Here is a 13,850-nt window from a genome sequence, read left to right as displayed (position 1 = left end):
CACGTAAAGGTGCCTGGACCTCGTCTCCTGAAGCCAAGTGAACCTAACTAATCCTACAGCTCATAGACGCCGTTTCTTCCCATGTGAAATGGGCATAGTGAAGCTGAGACCTGGGGTTTATCCTGAGGATTTAATAAGGAAATGTGCACAAAGTGCTGGCTATACGGCCTGATAATAAATGGTAACTAGTAAAAAAAAAAAAGAATCTGTGTCTTAATTTTGAGTTTTACGTTCCTTTGTATTGGCTTTTTTTTTTTTTTTTTAAAGTTAGGCTCTCTCACTCTGGTTGCAGAATGAGTGCGAGCTGCTCTAAGCTTCTATTCAGCTAGTTTTAGCAGTTCCAGAAGAAAGAGAAAGCCTTCCATTTTTAGTGTTCCAACAAAATTCTTGGGCCTGGATCTCATTAGTTGCAATTTGGGTGGTGCCCCTCTCTGAACCAAGCACCAGTGCCAAGGAGATAGTGGGCTCTGATTGGATAAGCCTGGGAGCCCTCGAGCCCAGCAGTGGGGTTAGCCTCAGACACAGGACATGGACTAAGAAAGGATGAAGGTGGTCCCTCATGGGCTAAAATTCAAGAGGGCTGTTTCTAAAAGAAGTAGAAAAGGATGCTAGACATGTCTTCCCTCCCAGCCCCTACACACTAACAGAAAATACACTTACGTGTACAGTGTCTACTCTGTAATAAATTATTTGGGGCATTATGAGGATGGAATAATAAACAAGACATCCCTGATAGGGCTTAGACTACAGTCATGTGAATATGCAACTATGTACATATGTAGCAATGAAAAATATAGTAAGTGCTATAACAGAAATAATAATAATAAACACTGTTGAAATCTTTCTAAATTCTGGGTGCTAGTCTAAGCATTTTACTTGTTTTAACTCATTTAATCACCATAAGACCCAGAAAGGTAGCAGCTATTATTCCACTTTGCAGATGAAGAAGCTATGGCACAGAGAAGTTAGTTACTTCAAAATGCTTGAGGAGCGTAGAGCATTGTTACTAATTCTAGCCGGTTTGGATAGTGAGACCCCACGCAGGGGGTGCTGTTTGAAGAAGACTTAAAATTCTACGGAAGATTTCACCAGAGAGCAACAGGGAAACAGTCTAATTCTAGGAGGAAGGAACAATAAAAGAAAGAGTGGAGCTGAGCAGGTACAGGAGATGTTTAGCAAATGTCAAGAAGTGAAGTTTGACTTGAACATGAGGCTTGTGAAAAGGAGCGATGAAACACAAAGTGAGAGGAAGAGTGGTTCGTTGGGACTCGTTGTGAAGCCTGGATGCTGTTCCGAGAGTTTGACTTTGTTCTTGTCTGTAGATTTGGGAGTAGGGAGTGGCATGGATAATCAAGAAAATGTCCAGACTCCTGACTGTTCTTAGGTGGGGATGTTGGCTTTATTTCTCTGCCTTACATTCTTGAGATGTTTTGGAAGGTTTTTGCAAATGTCCCGTTGGATGGCGTGTTCGTGGTTGTTTCTTTAAATGACTAAGCTACGCCTTAGTAAAGGGTCTTTGAAAAAGGAGACCGTTTCTTGACATTCTGTTTTCTGTAACTACTGTTGAGGAGAGGTAAAGCAAAGCCAGGCTCTTATAGAACACTTTCAACACAAGACAAGCAGTTCTCTGTTTCTATCACAGTTTCACAGTAAGGCCATTCATACTCAGAACCAAGAAGATAACATGGCACGCTTATTTAATCGTCTTCTATTTGGTTCCGTCATTACACGGTGTGAGAATTGAGAATTAGGACTCTGTTCTGGCCAAAAGAAAACACAAGTGGCTTGTTGACTGCAAGATTTACTCTTACAGATACTTCCAGAGGAATATAAAATCTTGGCTGTGCATCCTCAGAAAGGAGCTGGTGGCGTATGCCCCAGCTTCCTCCCCTGAATGCAGGCTTTATGCCTAAAAGGACATCATAAATCATTTGTAATTTACGATGAGCCCAATTGTGTGCAACACTCTGCTAGTTGGCTGGTGTCTGTCCCCTACACACTATGACCTCCCTTCTTCAGTGCATACAGGGACTTTCACAGATGAGCTGTAGGATGGAGACCTGAGGATTTTCCCCTTGGCTGGCCCAGCCAAGGAGTAGAGGAGGGAGAAGACAGAAGACTCTTGTTCTGAGAGTTTTGCACAAGCCTCACTTGCTGTCTCTAGATTGGAGGTGAGAGAGAGGCAGAAAACAAGATCATTATCGTTATTAGCCTACTTTCATTCATTTACTCAACAAAGACACATATTTTCTGAGTGCCAACAACCTGGAAGGCACTGGTGGGGATGCGGCAGTAAACAAAATGGAGTTTTGGTGCTCATCAAAATGACACTCACACTAAATAGTAGGTCCTATGTCAGAAGGTGATGACAGATTTTTCAGGGTAAGATGGATAAAAACAGGAAGGGGAACAAGTAATTCTATACTGGGTGTGCAAGAAAGGGATTTCTAATAAGGTGAGCTTTGAGCGAGGCTTGAAGGAAGCGATGGAGTAAGCTACGCGGGTTCTGGGGAAATCACATCCCAGATAAGGACTGAGTCCACCATGTAGGTGCATGTCTCAGGTGAGAAGCCGCGGGGAGTGGTGGGGCTGGAGCAGAGAGAACCAGGAGAGAGTGGTAAAGAGAGAAGCCAGATGGGGGAGGGCCAGCCTAGAGGTCATTCAGAGACCATGCCAAAGAGTTGAGATAATTGAAAGTGAGATGAACAGCTATTGGAAGATTTTGGTGGTTGATCCTTTTCAAATACTCGAAAGCCCAGAGTTTAAGCACGAAGTCAGGGAAACAGAGGACCATGCTTCCTTCACGTCTTAGAGAAGAATGTGTGTGCTGTTATAATCAGGATTGAACTGCCAGAACTTTAATTCAGCCAATGCAGGGAGTGAAACAGCAATCACGGTTTTGCTTGATCTTGGTGTAAACAATCACACATGCTTTTTCAATTGAGATAAAAGTGAGTAACCATGAGCCATTTACTCAGCTGGTGAGAATCCTTTTCATGGATAGACCTAGCTCGTGCATCCAGTCAGTGATGTGTGCTCTGCTACGTCTCTTCCCCGGCAGTTTTTGGTTATGCTGCAGCTGTGAGTGAGCCCCCCCCCCCCAACATCACTACTGTTCTTGCACAGATTTGGGTGAGCCTCCGAGTCAAAGAGCAGCTGGCGGGGTACTTGGGATCAGATTATAGGAGGCTTCAATAACCCACTGTGCTCTTCGTGAACACAGAGCCAACGCAGGCTGTCTAGAGCTATGGGGAACATGGGCTCTGTTCAGGACCATAAGTTACATGGAGTGCGATTTCCACTCCTTGCGAAAAATACCTTCCTAACAATGAGGGTGATGAATACCTGGGGTAGGCTGTGCCGTAGTTACCATCTTGCCTCTAAATGTTTGCAAGCAGGTGAGCACATCTCAGGAACGTTCCTGAAATGACTCTTGCTTTGTGTGGCACGTTGGACTAGAGTAACCTCGCAGAGTCATGCCAATGCAAAACCCTTCTGAGCCTATGAAAAGTGTCCAGTGAATGCACTCTGCAAACACACAGACACTGTATAAACAGGAGGCAAATATTTTAAAAGATGAAGAGTGAAATACTTGTTCTTCTGGGAGAGCAGTGGTTGGAACCTTCTGCCCGAACAACATACCTTCCATGCCCAGTCGCTTGTAGTTTGTTCTCATTGGCCCCGTACACAGTTATCTGCTTTATGTGTGAAAAATGTGCTCAGCCAAAGACCAAACAAATAGTCAAAGGCATTTTCCTATCAGGGCCCATTTGTAGGAGGTAGAGCCGAAGAACAAAGCTGTCGGTTTTGAGGCTTGTCAGGAAGCCAAGCTGCTGCTTCAGAGCTCCAGGATTTACAAGGCAGAAAGAGGAGGGATTTTTTTCAGCTGAGGTTAAGTTAGAATTAAAGAAACAGAAAACTTAAACCTAAAATTAAAGCATTCTCTGGGATCCAGGCTGGAAAAGCAAAAGCAAAAATGGGATATGTTCTGGGCTCTCCGATGATTTTTATCGTGCAAGAATGAAAACTTTTGAAGGTGCCCAAAGCAGAGATTACAGAATGGCCTTGATTAATGATACTGGATCCCACAGCATTTGAGCTGGATGAGTCGTCCTTTAGGAATCATTGACTCTTGTCCCTCCACTTACAGATAATGGATCAGAACTGGAACTGGAAGAGACTGCCCAGTTGTCACACAACTGGTTGTGGAAGTTCTGGTACTAGAATCCAAGACTCCTGACAACCATTTTGTGTTTTCGGCCACTTGACAGAAACAGCAAACAATTGAAAGTTCTATTTCCTAAGAGCAAGGGGCAGACAGCTACAATGACTGTATTCTGAACTGGCAGCGCATTTGGTTTCCCAGAATGTGACCTGATCCCCCAGAGCCAGTGGCACTTGCTCTTGCAGTTGCCAACCTGCGTCCTCAAACTTAGGGCCGCACAGCGTGGAATGTCTGTGCCCACCCTCCAGGAGTGGAGGCTGAGACGATTGCGGTAGGAGGTCTGCCTCCCCTTAGAGCCCCAGTCAAGCATGAATGAGTTTGGACAGTGCTGGGGAGACTGCCGGGGTCAGGGTCAGTCCTTCTAAGCACCTGTACGACAATCTCAGCACTGCCCGACAGTGTGAACTGCCTGACAGTGTGAATTGCCCGACAGTGTGAACTGCCCGACAGTGTGATCGGGGTTCTCTCCTCTTTGACAAAAACCTGAGCAACGTGAAACTGTGTTTAAATAACAACATTCTTTTTACATAAAAGAACTCCCATGAGAGAATAGTTCCTGCTGCCCTCCCCTCCCCCCCACACACACACCCAGTTTACTCTGTCCATTGAAATCACCAGCATTTAAGTGAGATCTGGTTACTTGCCTCTATTAGGAGGGTGGAGAGCAGGAGTGGGTACGTAATCCAAAGGAAGAGGAGAGGGTTTTCTGTATGTCTCTCCATTTGAACCAATAAGATGTTAATTATCATTCTTTTGACTCTTCATTTATTCACTTATTCATTCATTTTCTTGTTTACATTCTGATCCTATAAAAAAAAAAAAATGTTTGACAAAACTTAGAACAAAGGCCGCATATGCTGGAAATAAAATAAAAATAAAGTCAGGTTGCTGAGAGGGGTGAAACCAATTTCGCCCACAAATTGTCATAGAAAATCTGTGTTATATATTAAGTTTTACTCTGACCTTTCTGGCAACCAGGATTGAAAAAGAAACACACAATTCCTAGTTAGCAGAAAGGGAAAAAAAATTCCAACTGCTTCAAGAGAGACTAAGTGTTGCAATTCTGGGGCTCATGGCATTACCAAACACTTACAGAGGACTTTCCGGTGCTTAAGACAAAGCTCCCAGCCCAAGTACACCCCCTTTCTTGCTCTCTGTCTTCAAAGTGTCTTTGTTTTGGGCCACCTGAAGCCCCCCACCCCCCAAAAAAAAACATGTTCGTAGTGTTATCATTAGCTCTGTTTGTATGTGTCAGGGCATGGCTTAGGGTACTGGGGTTTAATTTTGGTCTCGAAATTATGTTGTCCAGGGCGACTCTAGGATTTCCCGATGAGGACACAAATTGGAACTGTAGGGAGGCTCAGGATCCAGTCCTGCAGTGGCTACCCTGTCTCCACCAACATACCTTTCCTTCTCCCCAAATAACCCTACGCCTCCTTCTCTGGCCCTTTTTTGCTGTGTCAAGGTGCTTTTTTTCAACAGGGCATCCGGAGAGAAGAGAGTTCTGCAGAATATACTTTGGGGAATGTGGGCTCAAAGGATTAGTAGATGACATGACCGTGTATTAATTTCACACCCCTTCTTGGGCTCTGGAAGTGGGGAATGAAGTTTGCAGTTACATAGACATAGAGTTCAGGAACTGATATTTTACACATATAAGGTGAATGGAAAAAGCCGCACTCTGAGCTCCTAAGCTCCATTCTGAAGTTGTAACTGGAATGTAGATTCTCCCAGAAGAAGGAAGCAGTGTCAACATTCCTATCCCTTTATATGCCTGTGAAAGCATGAATTGACTCCATTCTCCTAAGACGTGGGATATATCAGAGGATATACTAGAACACCCTAAAATTTGCGAGAATGGCAAAGAAAAGAGTTAATAGAAATCTGATGTGTTGGACTTTTGGTGTGAGAGAGAAATAGACGGTGTGAGAGAGAAAACACGGGGAAAGTAGTTCCTTCTCTCTGGGTTACCTGAATATTTACTGAAAATTTGTTTCTAATGTAAGCATATGTATCCTCTACATACATTTCATGTTCATAGAAAACCTATGTTTTAGATTGCATCGTTACTAAAGAAAGGAATATTTCAAAGTCAGAAGTAGCCTTGTGCTCTATAGTTGATGTGAAATAATTTGTCTGGATTCTTGGCCAAACATCATCATTTGAAAGACCAGGCGCAGTGGCTGGGTTTCAGATCACGGGTTGGAGTCACTGTCCTCGTCCTAATTGTGTTGACTCGAATCGCATGATTTGCTAGACAACTTGAAAAACTGGGCTTTGAGCCGTCAAGTGAACAGAATGAATATGCTCGATTCTACATGGAAAGTTTTTCATATTTATTTTAAGCAATGACTTGAGTCTTACGTGTGCTTGTTCTTTTTTAAAAGTATTAGAAAGGAAGATATCCACAAGACAAAGTAGAGAGGAGCTGATACGAAGGGGAGTTCTTAAGGAGTTGCCTGATCAAGGTGAGGAAATTAATTATACATTTAAAATAATTTGATCCTTCATTCTTTGCTCTTTCATTTTCTTTTGAAATTTAAGATGATCATGGTCTCTGGGAGATAAAGCCATGAGTACCGCACCCCGAGAATCTTGCTTTAGTTCAGAATGCCTTTGTGAACTGCAAAGAATCTAAGGTCTTCTAGGAAAGAATTTCAATGACCTTTTTTTGGTGAGTCCTTCACCATATGTCACTCTAAACCTAAAGCTCTACAAAGGTACACTGTAGCTAGAGACACAGATAAGATGCAAATGCTTCCATGATTCCTCTATTCTTGAGCTTCAATCTTTCTATACAGGTTAACTCAATTGTTTGAGTAAATGCAAAGTTTTAGCTTGGCTCCTGCCTTGGTTTCTTAAGTCTACCAGTGAAAGAAAAGAGAGACAACGTACCTCTCTTGTACTTTATAATACACTCAAATGTGCAATCAATAAGACACGAATGAGCAAATTAAATTAATCTGCTTTATACAGTCTCTCAAGTAATTTTCAATATTGTTCTCTTTTTTATTTCTTTGAGTCTAGTTGTCTCTCACCTTTTCACCAACACTTAGTATTTCCAAGTATTTTTTTTCCCTGCGTCTAATCTTCTTACCTTTTTTCTCTATCCTCCCAAGGGGGAATCTTGCTCAAAAGACAAGGTTTAGGTAGAAACGAGATAAACCCTCAAAAGAAGACACCAAGGTTGGTTATTTCTCCAAATAAGTAATACCAAATAACTTTCACTGCTCCCACTACTATTGAAACTAAAGAAAATTTTTGTTGTAACATTGATGATTTACTTCATCCCTTACCCTACCCCCACACATTTACTGGGGTAAATTATTATTATTGTACTTTTATGGGAACAAATGAAATGCTATTAAATATAGGAATTGAAATAATCGTACTTCTCTTTTCCTGATATATGTTCCTTGCAAAGAACTTAACATCTTTTGGCATTCACTACTTAATAAATCACTTGATACCCCTTTTCCAACATGTGAGTAATTCCAGAGTGGAGCTAGGAAATGCTTTCCTATTTTACTCCTGCTTCAAAGAAAACAAGGAAGTCTGGAGTGAATGCTACCATTTTTCTTGAGCCCTTACAATTTTAGGTATTTTAGTGCACTTTCCGGCCTATTATACTTTTTTCACTCCATTTGATGAATGAATTTTAGGTCTTCCCTAATTTTCTATTACCTTGAAGCTATTTATTTCCTGTCTGGAACTTTTAAAAATGAAAAATGCACATCCCTAACTTTTTTCTTTTTCTTTTTTTTTTTTTTACTTGAAGGTCGGTTTACAGTGTCAAACTTCTCTCTAATCTCTCTGGAAGCATTAGAGAAATTACAAATCCACTGAAATCTGAATGATGCACAGTCACCTTGATGGGATGGGCCACTGCACTTCTTTGGTTTCCTTTATTTGGAAATATTTTAAAGAAGGGGGAAAACAATGAGGAAATTTATGATTGAAACTGTTAATGAGTATTAGAGATTAAAGGCCCCTTTTTTAAATCTAATTAAAAGGTGTAGCTAAAAAAGAGTTTACTTTTCCTAAAAACAAGTGGCAATTGTCAATCTAAAGAAATGCTTAGTATTGTTTCATTTTTATTCTGCCTAATCTATTTAAACTATTTGCATGATGGGTTACAATTTCATATACTTATTTCCCCAAAACATGTGACCTATTTGACCTTTTTATTTAACTTTTGCAAACTAACATTACAGGTTTTAAAACATAAAAGGACAAAACAATTGTTAACCCAAACATAATGTAATAAATAGGTTTAATGTTTGGGAACTCATAAATTAGTGAATTTTACTTTCCACCTTTTGCATGGTCTCTATAAACCACTATAGAAATTACCTAATATTTCAGTGACCCCAGGGATACCTGTTGTATATAGAGTCCTTCCCCTTTTCAGGCAAAGGCTGGAGAAAATATTTTTCTGTCATTTTTCCAAAAACAATTATCTTGAGAATTTCGATCTGTTTTCAGCTCTAGCCAGAGACTGGAAGCTGCTGTGCTTGGTGACAACCTCTTCTCTTCTGCCAATGAGGATTCATTCTTTGCTTTGATCTTAACCTTGCCTTAGCTCTTGACAGTGCTTGTCAATTATGCCCTTTTTATGCAGGGAGCCAAGTAGACTTTTTAAATCTCTCCAGCTACCCTGGGTTTGACCTCGTCCCATCTCCCCCTTACCCTCCTTCCTAGCTATTATTATTATTATTACTATTCTTTTTAGATTATCTTTTTTCATACCAAAGTCTAACTTGAGTCTAAAAATTCTTCTTTCCTGAGAAGTCCATAGTTTAGTCCAAGCTCAATTCTTATATTCTGATTCTTTCCTTCCATCTTTTCCCTTAACTTAAACAGGAAGGCACATAGATGTTTTTGCCTGCCCGCCAGCCTCCTTTCCTTTTCTCTCCTGGTATATTTTTTAACCTTCTCATGAGTCCCTCACCTTTTGTTCATACATGATTTTCTGCTCATCTCTGTTCCTGTGTTAACTATATCCCAGATACACCTGTTTACCAGAAAGAGGGAACCCTCGAATACTCTCATGCTCCTTATTTAACCGCTTATTTCTGTGTGTGCTTTATCTCCTGGTTTACTTTAATCTCGTGACTCAGTTTCTAAGTTTTTTTCTTTGCATGCAAATACCCCCATAAGACGTGGCCTGGGCTTCTTGCTGTAACCTGCAGTCTAGCTCAGCATCTTCTTTTGCCTTCCTTTGCTAAGCTTCTATTTTAATTACATATTTAAACTATATCAAGGACTTAACTTGTTTTAATTCTAAAGTGATATACAAAACTAGAAAACCTTCTTAATCCCACACCAATTAATTATTAGTAACTAATTCTCCTGTTTTATTCTTGAATTCCAAAATGTTTCCTTTTTCTGCAGTTATTTTCATATGCACTAACTTTATTTCATACCTCAAAGTATCTTTTCAGATTGTCGACTATTATTTCTATTATGTGATATTCCAGTTTCTTCTTGTGCCTCAACTATTTCATTTCCTTTCTAGCTTTTTTGTTCCGAAATTTAGAAATCAATTATTCAACCTTCTAAGGAATTTTAATATAATACTGGTTAAAATAGAATTGTCATTAACATGACTTTGACATATTTTTATTACCAAGTAAAGTCATAGAAAACCAAGATAAATTTATATTTGGGTACCTGAAAACTGAGGAAATTTAGGTAAAGAAGTGGTTTTCTATTTTGTTGGAAATTTTCCATTGTTACATTAGTTTTTATTTTTCCTGAGTCTAATATCCCGACATTATATTGTGTCTCCCCTCACTCTATTTTTTTTAATAGCAAATTTCTTGGGCTCCAATAATGAGAACTAAGAATATTTGTTTGTTTTTTCATTTGACATATACTCTTTAAAAAAGTATTACTTTAATTTTCCTTTTATTGAAATAGTTAAGATATAGTTGTAATGGCATTGCCTTCAATTATTGTCTGTTTTACTTTTATGCAGGAATCAGATTATAGGTTCTTGGAAAGGTATATGACTAAGCAACAACTGCTTTTGCATTTTGTGCATGATATAATTTTATATGTATTTTACTTATTAAATTGTCATGCTTGTTTTTTGTCAAGAAGGCCAGTGGATTTTTTTGAGCCAAAGCCATGCAATTATACGACTATTTAATGAAAATTTTGAAGATGGTCTCTGTTTTATAATGGTTGCCAAAATAAGATTGACCCAAATTGCATGTAACAGCTCTAAGGATGCATTTCTTCAAGTTTTCTAAGTAAAAACTTCAATTTGTTAATTTTTCTTTCACAATGGTAGCAAAGCCCCTTAACATTTTCCAGATATGAACTAGGGTTAATCTTTTCAAGCATTTTGGTTGTTGAATTAAGAGTTTCTGCAAAATCTCTTTCACTTCAGAAACTCCTAGGAATTATGAAATTTCAGGGGTTAAAATTAGTTACTTAGATTTAGATACATGAGAAATTTTATTTTCAGTTGTGTTTTTTAAAAATTCCTCTGTAATTACTGTTTTCTACATGTTGTTTTCCCTAATGTTTTCAAATTAGTTTTAGACCAACTTGAAGACTCTTTGGTCAGTTATATATAACAATTTCCTGTGTACATTTTAATCTTTTCCATATATGAGAAAATTGAAATACACTTAGTCTTGCTACCATCTTTCCCCGAAGGTAGAGTAGCAGTTATATTACTGTGTGAAGTTAGCATAGCATAGAAGTAATATTTTGGAGATGATAGTGCTTGGAAATTTTCATATTTCCCCACTAATCGTTTGTGTATGTAATTACATTTCATGTTATTTGTGTATCTGCATTCACCTTGTGTTTTTGGTGCTTGTTAAAATGTTTATTCCATTTTTCAGATTACTCCTTTACCATTCAGAGACTCCTAAATACTGACTTCAGCAAAACCTATGTACAAGAAGAGAGGGGCTCTGCTGTCCGGGGATATTTCATAATTAGGATAATCATCCCTATGTGTTGAAATGGCACCTGGATATCCCTTCCATGGCTGCTTTCCCCCAAGATTAAGGATTTTCTAGCTCTTTTGTTTGAATGACTTATTTAGTAAAACATGGTGAAACAGTACAGGATGTATTTGATTCCCAGGGCCTGAAACATGAACCTGAGCCCTACGGTCCGAGTAACTGGAAAACTGGGTTTTAAGAAAGCCATCAAATTAGACATCTAGGTGTTTCTTTCCCTATTTTAGATGGAGATGTAACAGTTAACTTTGAAAATTCAAACGGGCACATGATACCCATCGGAGAGGAATCTACCCGAGAGGAAAATGTAGTAAAATCTGAAGAAGGTAATGGCTCTGTAGCTGAAAAAACACCACCTCTGGAGGAAAAGGCAGAAGATAAGAAAGGTAAAATCAAGAGAAACCCCTTATTCTTTTACTTCAGTGCAACTCAGTGTTGAGAATCGGCTCTTAGGCGCCACATAGTGACCTTAAGACCAGTAGAGAAGAGATTTGTGAACACAAAGAGGAGAGAAATGATAACTACTGAAGAAAAATTGGATGATTTCCTCAGGTAGATGCATCCATTTTATAAGTACATCATTTCGTTTTTTATAAAAGAGAGCTAATTAATGGTAAGAATCAGAAGGAATGGCCTCTTCAATCATTAGAGATGTCTGGGAATATTATCTTTTCTTTTCCTTAGGAGCTTTTTTCTCAATATCTTCTTTAAAAAAAAAAAAAAAAAAAAAAAATGCCAGCTGTCAGATATCTTTCTCTGCTGGTTAGAAGTGGCCCCTGTGAGCAGCTCAGCATGGAGGAATATCAAACAAGGTGATTCTTTCAGCCCAGCACTGTCTCTCCAGCTGTTGGAGCTTAGCTGGTGGCATCCACACGCCCAAAACTGTAGGTTCTAGTTCAGGTTCTAGACATTTCTGAGAGAGAGATGCAGGAGGAGTTCCCAGAATGCTGGGGATTTTGGTTGCTCTACTGGCCGTAGCCTCTGCTCCACGATTTGCCTGTGCAATTGGAAATTTCAAAATGTGCCAGAGGCAATTATACCATTCCCTGAAGGCTTCTTTAGAGACCTCAGTTTCTAGAGTGAATATGCTATGGTAGATTGCATAACTGCAAAATACATGTCTGTCAAGGACCACCAGAACATTCACAAGTCCATGGTCACAGAGTGATTACATCTCCATACCATTGCTATTATGTGCAGGAAGGAGCCTCCAACCTTCATACTTCTGCAACCCTTAACTGAAACTCCCACAGATGATTCCATGCAGCATAGAAATGAATCCTCAGGAAATAGGCTATTTCCTGTTCTATAATGTCTGCCTCAGAGTTGGATGGCAAAAATTTGTCAAAGCTAGTTTGGGTTCTGTAGTCATTTTGAGAACTCTTAGAAACTGCTGGAAGCAAATTTCTCTTCCTCTGTTCTTGATCCAAATCCTTCAAAGAAAAAGGGAACAAAAGCTCATTTTACAGACATTGTAACTTAAAATCACCTACTGTGGAAGTTCATAACCCCTTATTATTTGCTTATAAATTAGCCTTTAAAAATTTTAGAAGCCGTTATTAATAATTTGTTGAAAGTTTATTGTTTTGCTTCATTCAATATTAGGGACAGTGTTATGGGGCTTTACTTAGTCTTGTTCCATTGAAGGTCTCTGGCTAAGCTTATGAATACTGATGACAAGAAATTGACTAATATTTTAATGATAATAGTCCTGGAACATAAAAAGAAACACACCTAAATAGAGTTTAAGGTGATTCAGTGGAAAGGATTCATGCAAGTAGCCATTTCTTTGCTTTTTTTAAAAAAATTCTTTAGTCCAAATGTCCTGTCTCACCAGACTGTTAAATTTCCAATCCATCTGTGGTCTGTGCCTTGTCTACCCTTTTCACAGTCAAGAGTCACATCCTTCATTATGTAACAGTACCACGTCTAGTGCTTGTCTGGTCCGTGTGGGGTGTCAGTCATTGGATTGGCCAGACTTCAAAGGAAGCGCGTGTCCCTTATCAACCTAATAAAAAGTTGCTGACAGTTTTATGTTAATTAAACCAGCAGGCCTTGATGTTCTAAAAAATGATGGCAGGCCTCAGAGGTCCGTGAATATTTGAGAGATGTTTTTGTGTTCTTATTCTTTTCTTAGAATTAGAGAATTAGTACATGCAGTTCTTTTTGGTCAAATAAGGTCCAAGATAGCATCTTGCTTGCCTAGTGTGTACTTGAGATGGAAACGCTGGACACGCTGCCACACACTAATGAGACAGAGTCGCCTCCCTCGCGCTCTGTGGACAGTGCACCTGCTGCAGCCACACTGAGACTGAGAGGAAGCTTCTGGTATGGAAGCCACTTCCGGGGAGTGAGAAGAACGTCATTCATAACTCACATCACGTGGTATTATGTTAAATGGAAAATACCTTGTGACCAAAGGTACCATTCATTTCTCTAGAAAGATACCATTTAGTTCTAAAAAAAAAAAAACACCCCAAGGTCGCTTTTACCTGTGCTCCTCTTCTGATCTCACTTGTCTGAGCTCACTACCATGCAAATCCACCATCTGGGTTCTTAATTCACCCTTTATTGTGGGAAGCAGTGCTCCCTTTTGTTTGGCATTAAGCAGACTTATCCAAGAGCATTATTTCATCTATTAA

General features: G+C 39.4%; 1 protein-coding gene across 8 annotated transcripts in view; it reads left to right on the top strand.

The window, feature by feature from the left end:
• The window catches only part of PHACTR2 (phosphatase and actin regulator 2), a 233,044-nt gene that overhangs the window by 168,123 nt on the left and 51,071 nt on the right, over window positions 1-13,850 (top strand). For 6 of the 8 annotated variants that reach the window (XM_074333669.2, XM_019744467.3, XM_019744466.3 and 3 more), the window contains 2 exons: window positions 6,613-6,693; window positions 11,436-11,594. The exons of 1 other annotated variant lie outside the window; for it this stretch is intronic. In XM_074333669.2, coding sequence (XP_074189770.1) covers window positions 6,613-6,693; window positions 11,436-11,594 — 240 coding nt within the window. The remainder of the gene's footprint in view (window positions 1-6,612; window positions 6,694-11,435; window positions 11,595-13,850) is intronic. One more of the 8 variants, XM_019744469.3, reaches the window with a different exon arrangement.

Source organism: Rhinolophus sinicus, chromosome 2 (genome assembly GCF_057876585.1).
Source record: "Rhinolophus sinicus isolate RSI-liver-muscle chromosome 2, RSI-T2T, whole genome shotgun sequence".
In the NCBI taxonomy this organism is placed as follows: domain Eukaryota; kingdom Metazoa; phylum Chordata; class Mammalia; order Chiroptera; family Rhinolophidae; genus Rhinolophus; species Rhinolophus sinicus.
Note: the sequence above shows the minus strand (reverse complement) of the source record. Positions and strands in the feature narration are given on the sequence as shown.